Source organism: Numenius arquata, chromosome 1 (genome assembly GCF_964106895.1).
Source record: "Numenius arquata chromosome 1, bNumArq3.hap1.1, whole genome shotgun sequence".
In the NCBI taxonomy this organism is placed as follows: Eukaryota; Metazoa; Chordata; class Aves; order Charadriiformes; family Scolopacidae; genus Numenius; species Numenius arquata.
In genome coordinates, this window is record NC_133576.1 from 14,718,128 (window position 1) to 14,734,105 (window position 15,978).

At 47.6% G+C, this 15,978-nt stretch overlaps 1 protein-coding gene across 2 annotated transcripts in view; it reads left to right on the forward strand.

The window, feature by feature from the left end:
- The first annotated feature begins 299 nt into the window (after nt 1–299).
- LSAMP (limbic system associated membrane protein) overlaps nt 300–15,978 on the forward strand; it is a 313,903-nt gene continuing 298,224 nt past the window's right edge. Inside the window, exon 1 of one of the 2 annotated variants that reach the window (XM_074156510.1) lies at nt 300–920. In XM_074156510.1, the coding sequence (XP_074012611.1) occupies nt 766–920 (155 nt within the window). In that variant the 5' untranslated portion in view covers nt 300–765. The remainder of the gene's footprint in view (nt 921–15,978) is intronic. The other variant, XM_074155709.1, reaches the window with a different exon arrangement.

A 15,978-nucleotide genomic window follows, 5' to 3' on the forward strand; every position in this document is an offset into this window, starting at 1 on the left:
GTCCGGCTCCCGAAAGCCAGGTCCGGCCCAGAGCCGTTTCCTTGGCCTCCCGGGACATCCCCGCTCCCCGGAGAGGGCAAGGGGGGCCGCGGCGCGGGCTGCGCCCCCCGGGAGAGGGACGGGGAGCGCCGCTCGCAGCTCCCCTCCCGCGCTCGCCGCCGTGGTGCCGAGCTGCCGTCTCAGGAGTGAGCCTGCCTCCCTCCCTCCCTCCTCCCTCCTCTCGCTCGCTCTCTCCCTCCCTCCCTCCCTCGCTCCGCCTGGGAAAGTGGGTTAGGAAAGGAGCTCGGGACTGGGAGGCTGCACAGCCGCGCACTGGAGCAGGACCATCCCCTCGCACAGCCCGGCGGCGCAGGACTCGTCTTGTTCCTTTTCCTTTTTTTTTTTTTTTTTTTTTTTCTCCATCACTCCAAACGGGTTGATTTAATTGTTAATGTTTTTTAATTATTTTGCTACCTGACTTTTTCCTCTTGCTTTCTATTTTTATTTTTCCTTTTTTAATTGAAGGTTGTGCTAAGACTTTTTTTTGGAAAGCCTTAAAAGAAAGACAAGAGGGGGGAAAGAAGCCAGCAAGAGACTGAAAAGAGCAAGAGAAAGTGGCAGCTAAGAAGGACTGTAAAATCACCTCCCCTTTCTGGGGCTGTCGATCAGAGCGAGAGTTATACATTATTATTACTGTTTTTCTTTCTACATCTATCTATCCACATCCACACGCAGAGAGAGAAAGAGAGAGACGAGTACAGTCAGTGAAACTCGACGAGACCAGCCATGGTAGCAAGGGCTCAGCCTGATCGGAAACAATTACCGCTGGTCCTACTGAGATTGCTTTGCCTTCTCCCTACAGGGCTGCCAGTCCGCAGCGTGGATTTTACCCGAGGTACCGATAACATCACCGTGAGGCAGGGGGACACAGCCATCCTCAGGTAGGGCATTTTGCCAACTTTTCCTTTTCTATGTGTGTATCTGTATTTCTATGTATGCAACATATACATGTGATGCGATATAGATTTGTGTGTATACGTCTCCATGAGCGTGTGTTATTTTACCTCTTGCACTGCAACAGCAGCAGCTGCTACAAACAAGCTCTGCGTGTGTGTTTGTGCTTTAATATAACAAAAAAATCGCAAAGCTTTTGAAAAACCTCTTGCCACCACTCTCCTCTGTGTAGTGCTCTGGATCAAAAGAATTTCAGTGGGGAAAGATCTGTTTGTGTTAGCCAGCACTCGTTGAATGTACATTTTCCACCAGACCTGCAGTATCAATAGAGAAATCGAAAAGGGAACCAGCTGCGCTTGCCAGATGTTCCATTGATCTTCCCATACTTCTTTTTGTACCTATGCAAAAACTTTATCCCTGGTGCTGCCAGAACTCTCAGGCAAGTTCTTTTGGGAAACTCTGGCTTTTAATTTTATTTATTTATTTTTCTGCCATGTAGGGAGGGGAGATGGATGCAGTAGTTGAAAAGGCTGGTGAAAAAAATGGTATAAGAACTTCAGCATGTATGAAGCTTGTATTTCGTACACTGTGTTGTTTTTTTGCAAGGCTAAGTAAATGGGTGTATGCAGTGCCTGCGTGTCTGAGTGGTTGTGATGAGGGTGTCTTTTGCACATGAAGTCTTGTTCACTGGCAGCATTGAGTGTTGTATTTCTGTATTCATCATGCAGGTTTTCTGAGGGTAGTTCTGAGGTTACTTGGGCTTTCAGTTGGGAGCATCCCAAATAGCTGAAATGCTGTCATCTTTTTCTTGTGGGTTTCTTTTTCAAATACTGCCTTACTCAACTAACCTGCAGTAACTTCCCTATGGAAGGAAAATTCTGTGCGTGTGAGTATGTGCACACACTGTGTGTTATGGCTATAAAACTACTGGACGTAATTTAAAATAAGTCTGTAATCTGTATGAGAAGCTGATAGTGCACAAACCCTGAAGCATCAAGGGAGCAATTCCCTACCAAAGCTAACAGCAGCAGCAAAGTTTTCTTTCTCTTTCTCTGAAATAAATCCTGCTAGATGTCACCAGTTGGTTGGCTACATGATCCCCTGTGTCCTGCATCCCTCCCATTTAATGATAGAGGGGTATGTGAGCTAGCAAGATGGGATCAGGGAAGAAGGATGCTAGAAGAGGAACGTGTGTGTGTGTGTGTGTGTGTTTACTCGTATCGCTTCTCTGAGCTCCCGTGTGCTGGGTTGTTTTGATTCTGGAATATCCGTTCAGCAGCTTCCATTCCCCAGCTCTCCAGACTTGTTAACTCGCATGTAAGATTTATCCACACGGAGTAATAGGATTTACAGAGTAATTCATCTGCCTTGCATATGCAATGGAAGGGGTTTAGATGCGACATGGTAAACACCTAACAAGGGGTGTTGCCTCTGAATTCTAGCTTCTCTCCTCTACCTACCACTTACTAGCAATTCATATATCCCATTAACCCTTTTCTAGCAGGACTCCCAGCTGACTTATCCCGTTTTTAAAGGCAAATCACTTCCATCAATCATGTATTTTGGAGGGGCTGCTCAGGCAGATGTTTGCCAGCATATGTTTGGTACATACAGCAGCGGACAAGTCATTAAGCTCACTAGCCCAGACAGGGGTCACTGGATTTCTATTTCCCACTTAACCTTGGAGCTTTTGAGTTTATCTAGACGCTGTGTGCTAAAGCTGCATTTGCAGCAGAGAGGGCTGAGCGGATGGTGGAGATGGTGCCTGCATGTGCTGCGTGTAAAGCAAGCTCAACAGGGCTACATGGGAGAGTGGTTTCAATGATTGTGTGTGGAGTGTGTGGCTTGCCAGTGTGATGTCAGGCACTAAAATAAAACACCTGAGTGAGGTGATCCAGCTGTGTCAGCCAGATGTGTGTCAAGTGACACAGTTTGCAGGAGCGGCACGCCATCCGGCCTTGTAAGTGCTTGCCCCGAGCAATACCATGTTCCTGGCAGGCTGTGTTTCTGTCAGAAGTGACTGTGGCCAGTGCACAGGCTTTACCTCCCTCAGCTGCCTTCCTAATCTCTTTAAGCAGATCTGGTCGACTATATGCTTTTCGCGTTTCCTAAGAAGGGCAGTTGTCTCCTCTCCCTTTCCCTAGGAACAGCCCCAGGTTTCTGGGATGTTTCAGTCCTTCCTTCAGAGGAGAGGCAGAAGCCAGGCTGTGCTGGGGGACAGGACTGCCACACGAGGCTGGAAGGAGTGAGATTTCCCTGTCCGGTATGCTTTAGGTCTCGCAGGATGGCATTTTATACCCTTAGTTTTAAAGCAAGGGTTGGTTTGCTAGCTGTGCCCTCACTGTTTTCTATGCCCCTCCAAAATATAACTCACTTTAAGACAGCCTAGTGTTTGAAAAACTCCCAGCATCTCGTTCTCCCTGCCTATAGATCCACCAGTGACAACACCAAGGGAAGAGCTAGATGGAGGAAAACCATTAGATTATCTATACTAACTGTGCTCAGAGCAGACCTCTGCCTCCACAGGGAGATAGGTAAGAGATTTCTGTACAGAGATCCTATCACCTATCTTTGCTAGGCATCTACTTTGGAGGGGAGAGGGAGCTTGCAGTAGCAGTTTACCAGCTCCCAGTTACTCCATCCTGTAGCTTGAAGGGAAATGAAAACATAGGAGGGAGAAAAAATGATACGCAGTTGGAAAGAATTAAAAGCAAGGTGCATAGTGATAATATAACTAAAACATTTTGTTCATGTAAATTGTGGTGTAAATCATTCAGCAAAGCACCAAGGACAGGGTATTCTGAATGATTCTCCTCCTTTGGGGCCTTATACATTTGTAGATAGTGTTACACTTGTAGGTGGAAGAATGGGTGGGTGGACTGTTCTGTGAAGCAGAGAAAAATAGTTTATTATAAGCCCTAATGTTCCCGAAGGAAGCCACTCCTCTGGAGCTGCATCTACAGCTTGTTAGTCAGAATGGAATTATTCTGGGAAGTTTGGATATGACTTTTTAAAGCTATGGCATTTAAAATATTCCCTTGCTGGGGACTTTTAAAAAATGTTCCTAACTCTACACTGGCTCATCTCCTAAATGACCTGGCAGCACATTTGATTCATTTGTTGGCCTTGCTGAAGGTTGATGACTTTTAGTGAGTATTTGGCATGGGGAAGTTAGGGAATTGCAGAGAGAGAGAGAATAAAAATAGCTCGTGATAGACTATCCACAGGGAAAAGGGTAATGATCCGCTCCTTAGAGCAAGGCTGAAAAGGGAGGAGGGGTCTGAGAGCTGCGACAGGTGAGAAGGGCTGAGCAGAGCTTCTGGTGTTTGGTCAGCTACAGCCAAGAAAAGAGAGCAGGATGTTTCAAAGATGATGCTGTGTATCAGAGAGCCTGTCAGACTTTACTAAGGTTTCATTTTTTAACTCTGTCTTCAGCAAGTGAAGAAGGACACTGAACCTTATTTTGAGTATTGAGAGAGAACTGTGTGTTACAATTCCTGCCAATGTCTTTCTTGGAAGATCGTAGTTATGAGGTTGTCTGGTTTTGTATGCAACTTCCCTGCTTAATGTTAGAAAAAAAAAAAAAAAAGGAATCTCCAAACACACAAAATATCCCCACAAACTAATTAAAACAGGTAAAGAAAAACAAGCCCCAATGACAAATTTTCTTTCTGTTAACCTGCACTCAGCATCTTCTCCCACCTTATTTGCTGTGTGGGTATTGGGTGAGCAAAGGCAGGAACCCTGTCCTTTGCTATGCACTTTCAGCCTAGGGGGGGATGAGAAATAGGGAGGATGTTGGCTAAGTGGGACATGTGCAGTAGCAAAGGGCAGCTATTGCAAACTGGGGAGGGAGGGAGAGAACTGTGCCTCTGTGTCGTGTTTGACCCTTAAGATGGGTTAGAAGCAAAATGGCAATGGAGTTCCATACTGTGGGATCAGGTACAGCATGTGAGGGGGAAAGATCAGGTCTCTCAGGAGCCATCACAGCAGCTCACCCCAAAGTTCCTTTTAAGCACTATTCTGAGGGTGTCAGTGGGATTTGCAGGTTGCCCAGGTCTTTTAGTAATCCTGGCACAGGGCAGATTTGGCTTTTACTGACGTCTGAAATGGAGCTCATCACTACCTGGAACCAAAATGGGTCACATCCCTGTTCCCATCCACTCAGTTATACCAGTACAAATCCACCAAAGCCCAAGGGCACCGCCAGAAATACCGCATTTGTCTTTGGGGCAGATTCCTGGGGATTGCTAATAAAGAGGTACAAGTGACTCAGGGCTTGAGCTGCTGAGCACTGCTCAGATGATGCTCAGGCCATTGGAGAACTGGGATCTTGCCAAGGCCAGAATTTGGCTCATTGTTCTTGAGTTTTTCCAAGCATCAACTTTTCATCAAGAATTAAATCAATCTGATGCTGATGCACTGATGAAAAACAACATTTAACTGAGTGTGCAATTTCCATTTTTACCAGGTATTTTTAAATACTATGAAGTTTCAGGGTGATAGCACATTTAGGAACTTCCATCCTAATGGGTACTTAGTTTCTTCGAGTTACATGTGTCAAAGGATGGGCTAGAATCAAATTACTAGCCGTAACGATAGCGCTGCTGGTGTAATCTTGCAATATAAGCAATTTATGCAGACTCTGTTCTTGTCCTCCCAGTATTTTGCTGATATTCTACATGTGGAGCTATGCTAGAGGACAAAGGCACCTCAGGCAAAGTAGCAACACAGCATCACAACAAAGTTTATGCCCTATACAGTCATTTTAAAAGAAAAGTAAAAGCTGTTCAGATTACACTTATAATTAGCATATAATTTATAACAGGGAGCACTGAGCTGAGCCCTTTGCTAAAAATGAGAATAGGCATGTTCAAAGGTATAATGCTACATAATAATACAGTCTTGGCAGTAAAATTGTAACCTTGATTATTAGTAGTATTGTTGTGGCACTTAAAGGCCACCACTAAGTTGAGGCACCCTTTGTATTAAGTGCCACGCGAGCACAGAGTAAGAGGGATCCCCTCTTCCGCGGGGCATGCAGGCTATTAGCTGGGACGGGCAGAGGCTGGGGGTGGGCAGGAGGTGCCCGGAGGTGAGGGGACTCGCCCAGGGTTGCCACAGCAGGGCTCTGGCACACCCAGCCTAGCGACCTATCCATTAGCTTGGGTTGCCTTTTGGCTCAGCCACGCAACAACCCAGCAAATGCGACAAACGAGGTTTCCCGCAGTACGTCCTCATCTGCCCTGGTATTGACTACAAGTCCCAAATGCTCTTATTTTTCTCTCATATATACAAAGCCTTCATTATCAAATCTAGCATACATGTGTTAAGAGAGGGTATGTTGGGATCTGTGCAAAAGGGGCTGTACTCTGCTGATACTTTCCCTTATAAAAAAATAAAAAACTGTGTAAATGTAGTAACAGATGATGTTGCAAAACTTCCAGGTCTGGCAGCAGATGGTGCCATTATATGAACGCGCACATGCATAGATATGTGAGTGTGCATGTATACATATGATAAAGGAAGTTGCAATATGTATATGGTCAGAGGCTGGCAATTAACATCTCTCCTTATACACACACAATATATAAATGTGGTGTGCTCAAGTAGTGAGTGGGGCCTTTGTGATACTGTGTTTTCTGCAAAGTGGGACTAACCCATCACAAGCAAATGTGGAATGGAAATTAGAAAAGAAAAGGTGTTTTCTTTGGTGAAATTATGTATGTTTGATAACACTGTGTAAAATTTGCATTCAGAAAGATGGAGAGGGAGAGACAGTATCAGACTGTATGGCTTTAACCTCCTCCCCTGAGTCTGCACACACACTTCAGTTTGCGGCTAAGTACCATATGTTTTCCTACTTAGTTGGCATTAAAATTTATATAGTAGTACGTGTTACCTGGAGTGTCTCAGAGTCAGTACCTCTTCCACTCCGCTCCCCTCCCCAGAAGGTCATGAGGAAAGACCCAGTCTTAAAATAGCTCACAGTTACTGGAATTTGCCATCTCATAACTATAAGTTTTCAAAATATATATTACGCGTACCTGCCCTTTATATCCAGCCCCACAGGCACCTGATTCTGACAGAGCTGCGGGGCCACAGCTCACTGCTGATGCAGCAGCAGGGCTTCAACAGGCTTACTGCGAGGCTGAATATAGCCATTTTCATTGAAGGTACCTAGTTTTGTTGTCCATCAAAATTCACTCTGGCTTGTGTGAACTCGTGCTCTGCTGGAGTAAGTGCAATGGAGGGCACAAAGGTGAGGTCAGGAATTTACTGAGTTTTCTTTTACTCTTCTCTCACTGAAGAAGAAACGAATGTGATTTTCAGCTGAATCTGACACCAAAGCATTTGCTTCAGGCTTCAGGCACATCTAATGTGTCTGGTTTTATGGTAAGTAATGGGAACTAATAATGATGAGTTTCACTTCTGCCTAGGAAACAGCTATTTCAAAATAATCTGAACAGCCAATCCTCCCCCGTGCATGTGTATTTCTGCAGATTTTTATTAGGAGCAACTTGGTTGTGTGGGAGAGGCCAGCTGTAACCCCAGAGTGCCCCCACTGTGCTCAGCCCCCATGCAAAGAGAGGAGAAATAGCCCTGCCGCAGCTCTGTTGATTTCACTGGGGTTGGGTCTTTTTGGTCAGAGCTAACTTGATGGAATCGAGCCCCCTCAGACTAGGCTGGAGCTCAGCAGAGACTTTGCAATAACACATCTGCATGAGGTTTGGGGGATGCGTGCTTGCATGTGCCTGTGTGCAAGTGTGTGTTTCCCTGCCTTTGCTCCTGGTTAAAAACAGAAAGTGTTTTTTTTGTGTGCAGCTGTACAAATGCTCATATACTCCTTGAAGTTGCAAGCATTGTAGAGGTGAGAGGCAGCCCTGGACAGGATAACAGACTGCATGCTTGGAGGTCTGCATGGCTTTTTCTGACTTCTGGGTCTCAGCAACCATCACTATTGCTGGAGGTGCCCTTTCGCTTCACTGTGCCTCAGTTGCTACTGCTGTTAAGGAAGAAAGCAGCAAGTGAACAGAATATTGCATCTCCCTCTTTGAGGCTCAGTAGTTAACACCACGGTAGGTCTGGCCAATACTGTCCCTTCCCAGTAGCAACCCGAAACACTTTCACCACTGAAATTTGCATTTCTGTGGCAGAGGGAAGTAGTGAAAGCTTCTGAAGAGTAGGGAGGTTCATCCCCTGCACATACCCTCCTATCCTCCTGCAAGAGGTGAGACATGCCCAAGTGGTTTCTCTTCACAGGTGCTCCCCTTAGATGAGGTCCTAGAAGAGCACTGGATTTACAAGGAAGGAAAGGCCAAGAGGGCTCCAGCTCCCCAAGCACCAACCTCTGTGCTGGGCATTTGCAAAACGAAACAAGGGTAGTCACACAGCTGTGCAGCTGCCACTCCCAGAGTCACTGCACCCCCTCCTCTCAGAACAGCAGGATGACCGTGTTGGAGATGTACCACTGTCATTGCCCCTAATGTGGTGTGACTTACTGTGCCAGTGACAACAGTATCTTGCCGGGGTGGTGATGGTGCTTTCCAGTGTGGGAACCCAGGGATACTCTAACTGGGAACCCGATGGTCCCTGCATGGCAGCTACCTGCTCTGCTTTCTCGCGCCATCCCAGGCTGATTGTCCACACTCACACGAGACTGGGCAAGGGAGACCAATACTCAGAGCTGGACATCCATTCACTTTGTGCCTCACTGTGCAAACAAAACCCATGTTGAAATCCACTGCCAGGCAGCATCCATGACTTTGAATAGTAAATACAAATCTCTCCCTCTCCCTCTCTCTGTCTTTCTCTCTCTGTTATTAAGCTGACAGGCACTTAGCCAATTATCCAGTCGTCGTCTCAGCTGTATTTATGGAGGAGGAAGAGACAACGCACACAGCTCTTGTCTTCAGGGCTTCAGCTGAGTCTCCCTTGTGTGCTGTAGCATTTTCCCTTGTGTGAGCTGCTTAGGACGCTCAGGGAAAGAAACCAACCAAGGAGATGAGCTGAGAAGAGGGAGGGGGAAGCAGAGGGGGGGAAAAGGGGTCTGCTCCCCCAGACCAGGCATGCGCCAGAGCTGTCTTTGTTTGCCATTGTTTTTGTGTTTAAATTTGGCAGGGCGTGTGTGCCTTTGTTGCATAAGGTTGCGATGGATGGGGGATGCGATGGCTCCAAGTACTTGCAAAGTCATTTTGCAACAACCAAGTCAGAACTATGCAGTGGCAAACTGTGCGTCTGTGCCTTAAAGTAAGGGGGCCACATGTACTTGGGAACATAGTGTAAATCTGCGATTTAGAGCCAAGAGCCACCCCTAATCCCTGAGGCGGTATTGTGCCTAGAACATGCAGCCTGCGCTGGCTCAAGTGTTTACTCCAAACAGCAAAATTTAGGCAAATAGCAATGAAGTGTTCTGTGAATATTTTCATGAATGTTAAAAATGAATTCACTTTGGCTGCAGCTGTGCTTCCTTTGTGTGTGTGCATGTGCATCTTTTTTTCTCTCCCCCTTGTGAATAATCTGAGTGGATGAGTTTTCCTTGCCCTGGCGTTCATGGACAGAACGTTTTAAACAGGTTCATAGCTGAGCAAACAAGGCTCTAGCTGCAACTTCTGCAGCTCTAAGTCCCTGGCTGTACAGATTTGCAGGCATGTGCCCCTTCCAACCCCCCACCCCCTGACACTAACTTTGTGTGTACACCTGTGGTGCTCTTGATATATATTTGTATAGGATGCTGCTTGGGGAGCACTAGATGTGGTTCTTATAACCCCTCATCAGAGCCTGGGCATAAAAGCAGTCGAACAAGTGAGACGTGGAGCTGATCGCAGCTTGAGCCAAAATAATTTATGTGCATGTGACAAGAGAAAATTACCTTTAAACTCTGCACCCAACCAATCAATCTTACAGCAGCCTGTTTTTGCTAGGAAAGATGCCTCAGGCCAAGCCTATCAAGCTCAGAAAAAGAAAGGTTAAAATGTTCTAACATCATTATCTCTTTCTTTTCCTTTGGAGGAGAGGAGCCACAGCGACAAAGCCTAGCTGACTCCTTCACACCAGCTCCTTCATAGTGAGCCCCGTTCCCACCGCCATCCCAGATTCCCAACAGGAATCAATAGGAATTTGTCCATGGTCAGGCCTAATGTTCATCTCGGGAACCGAAAGGAGAGCGTGTGACAGAGGGGACCAGGCATAAATAAGCATGCTGGAATTGGAAAAGGCTTAAGAGGGAAGAAAACCACCACCACTACAAGGTAGCAACCCTACTGACTGCTGCAGGTAGCATAGCGACATTAGGAAACCCCCATCTGTTCTGGGGTGTCCTCTGAGCTTGGGGAAAAGTGGGATTCAGGGAGTGATTACTTCTTGAAAAATTATCATCCCCTCTCTGCCAAATACAATATAATATGATCTGTAGTCTCCCTGCCTGCAGCTATAGAGCAGGGAGCCTGCGCCAGCTGAGGCAGTTGTTTATTGGGGCTTTGGTGAAGGGGTATTTGAGCCCCCCTCCTCATGAGCCATGTCCCTTCAGAGCAGGCAGGTTTATTAGCAGTCCCCTTGAGTCAAAGGACAGGGGAGGTTTTAAGCTGGTAGAAGAAGATGGGGAGGGACTGCTGCAGCCCACCCTCCCCCTATTCCTGTCTGCTGCCTCCTTAGCCTTTGGCGTGCTGGTTAAACAGGGATGGTCCTTCCACACCACCCTGCCATTTCTCTGGCAGACTCTGTCCCCTGCCTCCATCTCCACAGGCTGGCCCCACAGATTTAGCCTGGCTGCCCCTGCTTAGCAGGACTCTTGTTCCTTGGAGCACCACAGCTTACCAGGTACGCACAGTTTTCTCCCCTGCCATGCGGACATCTCCCACCATCACCTTTTTGCTTCTTGAGCAGCAGAACCTGCAGGGACCTCACGACCCCAGTGCTCAACCCTGGCCACAGCAGATCACTCCTCTTCAAGTAAACCCTTTTGGATGCACTGGCTAACTTTTCCTAGCCAGTCACTGCTGTCACCACCCAGTTACCCTGTGCCACCAACCATTGGGGTGGCTGGTAGCACCGCAGAGAGGCAATCAGGGCTGTGGCAAATGTGAGGGAGCAAGCTGCTTTCCAGAGCCCTTCAACACACCACAGAAAAATGACACACACGCCCCCACAGCTGCTGGCACGCACCCACCACACAAGCCACACAGGCGTATTTGTCTGTTTCTTGGATTACACTGCTATTTAATTGAAATCAGTCCTGGGTGTGGTGGGGCTGAGATGGGGGTGCTGGCTGTACGCTCAGACTGGCCTTACGTGCGCCAGTGAGTACGTTGTGAGCAGCTGACTTTGGGTCTTGTGAACCCACGGACCTTGTGATAAGAAGCTAAGCAACTGTCCCCTCCCCCTCCCCCCTGTTGTGGCTTTCCCCCTCAACCTTCCCACTAATGGTAGTTGTCTGAAATGGATGAACTTGTTGATGGGGGGTACGGATAGGGGCACACTCTGGGTAGTACTGGCCTCATGTTTATTAAAAACGCCCCCAAAACCAAGACAGAAAGCATAAAGAAGCATGTATGGTCAGGTTGCCTTTCTCACCTGTGTGCTACATAAGGCAGCCATGGTTTTGGGCAGTAAACAGTTCAAGGCAGCGTATGGGGGCACTACCCCTTCGAGTGTGCTAATTGTGGGCAGTTATTTTAGGACATCCTAATGAGGAACAGAAGAGGAGTTACCTGTTTCACCAGCTAGACCCACTCCTTAGGGCCTGTTATTATACCTACTGCTGAGACTTGGAGTGTGCCCAAAGCCTTTGAGTTGTGCACATGCTGTATCTCATCTGCCTTCCCTCTGCTGCCATCCTTGGCTATCTCTTGCCAGCAAGGGAAGGGGAGAGTTTTTTTGCAGAGATTTGTCCACTGAGAGAGAAAGGATGGATGAGTTTGTCAGAGAGACAGACTTGAAATCTCTCTCCCATCTCCGCTCTTGCAGATCACATCCAGCTCCCTTTGCTTGGCACACTCTTCCATCCAGCCTGCCACCTTGCTCGATGAAGTTGTCTGTCACATCTCTTCCTTGCCTTCTCCATGTCTTCCCTCCCTCTTTTATTTCTTTCTCTGTCTCAGTCCATCTCCTCCTCAACCCTCCCCAACACGTCCTTATTCCTGACTCTCCAGCCCCTTCCCCCTCTTCCTTTTCTTTCTCTCTCTTTGCTCAACTCTGATCTCCTTTGGATTTTCCTCCCTTCTGGACCTGGGAGCAAGAATGTGAGTCTGAGGGAAAAGCAGAGAAGGACAGGGAAATACCATAGTGACTGCAGTGCCCTGGCTCTTCTGCTGTAGATGATAGAGCAGGTTCTGAGCTCTATGGTTGGGCATAGCCACTCAATCAGCTCTTTATATTTTGTCTGGGCCTGCAGACTATTCCCAGTGTATTTATCTTCTGTTCCTACACAGAACACCCGGTGCCTATTTGTCCTGAGAGGTCATAGGAAAGGGTATGTGTGGGAGGGCCAGTAAGAAGTGGGGGCTGCATTGCCAGTAAAGCTCTCTCTTCCCAGTAGGAACATAGTTGGATGCCTGTTGCATCCCAGTGATCTGCTTCTCATGCTTTCGGTTGCAGCCCAGTTGGAAAGAGAGTGGAAGAAGAGCCCATTCATTGATGAGGTGGTTGACAGGCAAGAGCTGAGGCTACAGGATGATGCAAAAGCCACCTTGCTTCTGTCAGCAGTGGAACATGCCACAGTGCTTCCTTGGTGTGTTGTGATTCTACTGCTGGAAGTTGGAAGGGTGCTGCTGAGGGCTTTTTCCCCCTCTGTTGTAGCTCTTTCTTGGGTGAGAAGCTTGACATTCCTGCACGATGTTAACGTGGGGTGACACGTTAGTTAGTGCTGGGGTGCGGACCTGAGATTTTCTTGTCAAGGTGGCAAAGAAGGCAGATACAGTTAAAAGACAGTGGTGGTGCAATGTTATGGAAAGTCCTCTCTGTTCCAAGTGTCAGGCCCCTCTGACCTTGGGGAGAAGCAGCAGGTCTTTAGCTCATGAGTTAGGATCATTTCAGTCAGATTTGTTCATCGCAGGAGAGGCTTTCCAGGAACTCTGGAGACAGCTCCACATTTTTTAGCATGGAATCATAAGACACCAGAGAAAACTAAAGCCAGCTGTTGGTGCTCTAGCAGGGATGTTCCTCGGTGCTGGTCACCCTTTGTTATCCTCCTGTGGTACTTCCTTTTGGTGGGACTGGGACTCTGATGCCTTTGTGAAAATCCATGCATCCTGGCTGCTTTTACACCTAAGGGAAACCTGAGATTGGCATCAGTAATCAGGAGCAGAAGGTGCTGCAGGCAATCTGTCTTCCTAGCACTGCATTAAACCCATTTTAGTTCTTTCAGCTAAATATCAAATTATCTGTCCACCCACACATTCTCCCCACTGCATCAACTGTGCTTAGTGATGGGCCATCTGTAGGACTTTTACTCGGACAAGGGGGTCCACAGGGGTTCTTGCGTAACATGCTTCATGCGTATTCATTGGCCTTTAGGGTGGCATTTCTTCCCTTCCTATTCTGCTGGCTGGTCTCCAGTACTGGCGATGAGTCAGAAGCATGCAGGTCTATCCATTTGAAAAGTGTGTCCCAAGGTGGAGAAACATGTGCAACTTTCTTCTTACCTGAATTGGGAAGTGGTGCTTAAGTGCAGGCCAGGTGGGTCAAGGACCTTGGACATAGTCAGATCGTTTAGCCTTTTTAAATGCCTTTTTTTGTTTTTCATCTGCAACTGAAAGTGGGAGCACCATCCAGCTCCCAGAGAAGAAAAAATGAAGGGCATGCAGCAGATTTTACAGCATCATTCCATGTCTTACTGGATGCCACGTTGTATTCTGCTCTAGCTGTGTCTCTGCTCCGCCGGTAGTGTTGCCTGCTCTCTGATCACTGTATACACTGAAGTAGAGTGCCGTGTCTATTTGGGGTACTTTATGTTCCTAGGGAGATGTGGACCAGTTGGATGTAGTCCAGAGGAGAGCAGTAGGAATGATCAGAAGTCTGGACAGCATAGTGAGGAGAGATGGATGGAAATGGGGCTGCAAGGCCTAAAGAAGAGAGGACTAACCGTGAGATATGAATAACAGCATGTAGGTACATAAGGTACCAAAAAAAGGGAATGATCTCTTCTGCAGGAGAAGACAAGGAGGAATGCTTTAAGATTGCAGCAAGAGAGACAGGCTGAATGTCAGTAAAAACTCTGCAACAGTAAAGATAGCAAAACATTGAATCAAATTGCTTTGGGAGGCTGTGTAGCTCCATCACTGGAAGGCTTTAAGGACAGACTAGACATGAACGAGGAGTGACAGATGCCACAAATGACGAAGTAGAGCTGATCTATCCTTCACAGAGAAGAACAGACTAGATGGTTTCTTTAGGTCTATTCCACCTCTGCTGCTCGATTCTGTGCAGCCTTCAGGCTCAGAGAATGGCAGGAGCATGGGCAGAAACACAGCTGAAAGGTTCAGAGAAGTACCTCAGCAAGGAGCCCAGTGAACCTGGCCTGGAGGTCCTTACTCATTTCTTCTGCTCTGGCTGCCCTTCTCTCTTCCATCCCAGAAGCATGGTGTGCCCCAAGGAGTCTGTAGTCTATGCCAGTCTAGTCCAAGCATGTGACACATAACCTATCTGGCAAACAGAAGTAGGAATCAGTGTCAAGACTATCCCTAAAAATGATTTTCTTTAGGAGGGTCTCAGATCTTTTTCTCATCAGCTGCCTTTGGAGGGCCACAGGACCTAGAGGATGTTTTGCCACAAGTGTGATAGGAAAAACAGGTTGAAGGCTCAGTATTTTATCCTGGGAAAGTTTGATGATGTTGCTGAATGTTCACCTCATGAGGCTTTGTCAGCGCGTTCTGCTAATGAAACGTCACCTTTCCCTGCTGTGGCATCACCTTGTGCATTGGGATATCAGCCCATGAGACTCTGGCTGTACCTGAGGGGTGGATGCGGTACAGTGCATGAGTGATGTTGGGGCTTTTCACCACCGGGGAGGTGGATATAAGACACAAAGTGGGGCAGGCAGCGAACCTTGCAACCACTGTGTGTCATGCCTTAAGCAGCGAAGTGTGTGACTTACAGGGACATATGTAACAACCAGAAAACTTTGGTGCAGGGAGGATGCAGGGGAGGGTAGAGAAAGGATGTTTTAGGAGGGTGAGGAGCAAGTTAAGAGAGGAAAAGCTATTCAGGGGAGGGGGAAAAGAGCATACAGGGGCCTGCTGTAAAGTTTGGATGAATGTGCTTGGTCTTAATATTTCTCCGGCTGTAGTGACCCAGGCCATTGCTAACCTGGCCAGGCAAGCTGCCAGAGGCTGTCTTCATTGCTCACCCTTCATCCACTCTCATCCTGTCTCCGACTCATGTTTTCTTGTCAGCATTTCTCTCCCACAGATCGATTCCTCCTTGGCTCATCCCAGTGATTTTAAGCATAGAGAGAAACTTCCTCTTGGCGGTGAGAGATAATCAAGCTGAATATTACCCATCTCTGAAGTGCAGGCAGTCCGTGAGCAGAGCCAAAGTCAATATCTTGGCAGATGTTGCCTTGCATTGATTTATCTTCTCCTGGAGCAGGGTGGATGGCCTCGAAGAAGGCAGCACGGTCACCTGGCCAAGCCCCAAAACATTTGCAGGCTACATTAGCTTGCTTGATTTGGTCTCAAGAAGCTGCTGGCCTCAGTGTCTGGGGGTAGAAGAGCGTGGTGCCAAACTCACAAATTCCTCCTTCGCTCCTGTGTTCACATCGGTGTTCCTTCTTCTGTTGAGACAGATCCTGGGCTCAGAGAACCATCTGATGGTGCTTAGCTAAGCCAGCCTCATTTACTGGCTTAATGGAGCAAGAAAACAATTGTCTGTGCTGCTGCTGGGGTAGGGGAAAGGAGCAGGAGACCAATGCCCCAGAGAGGGCCTTGCAGCATGGGGGTTTCCTCTTGTGGGGAACGGGATGTGTCAGGGCAGGGAGGGAAGCAAGGGAAAGGAAACTTCTGTCTGAGCAGGGAGGAAGCAGCAGGAGTAGGGGGATATGAGCAGGGC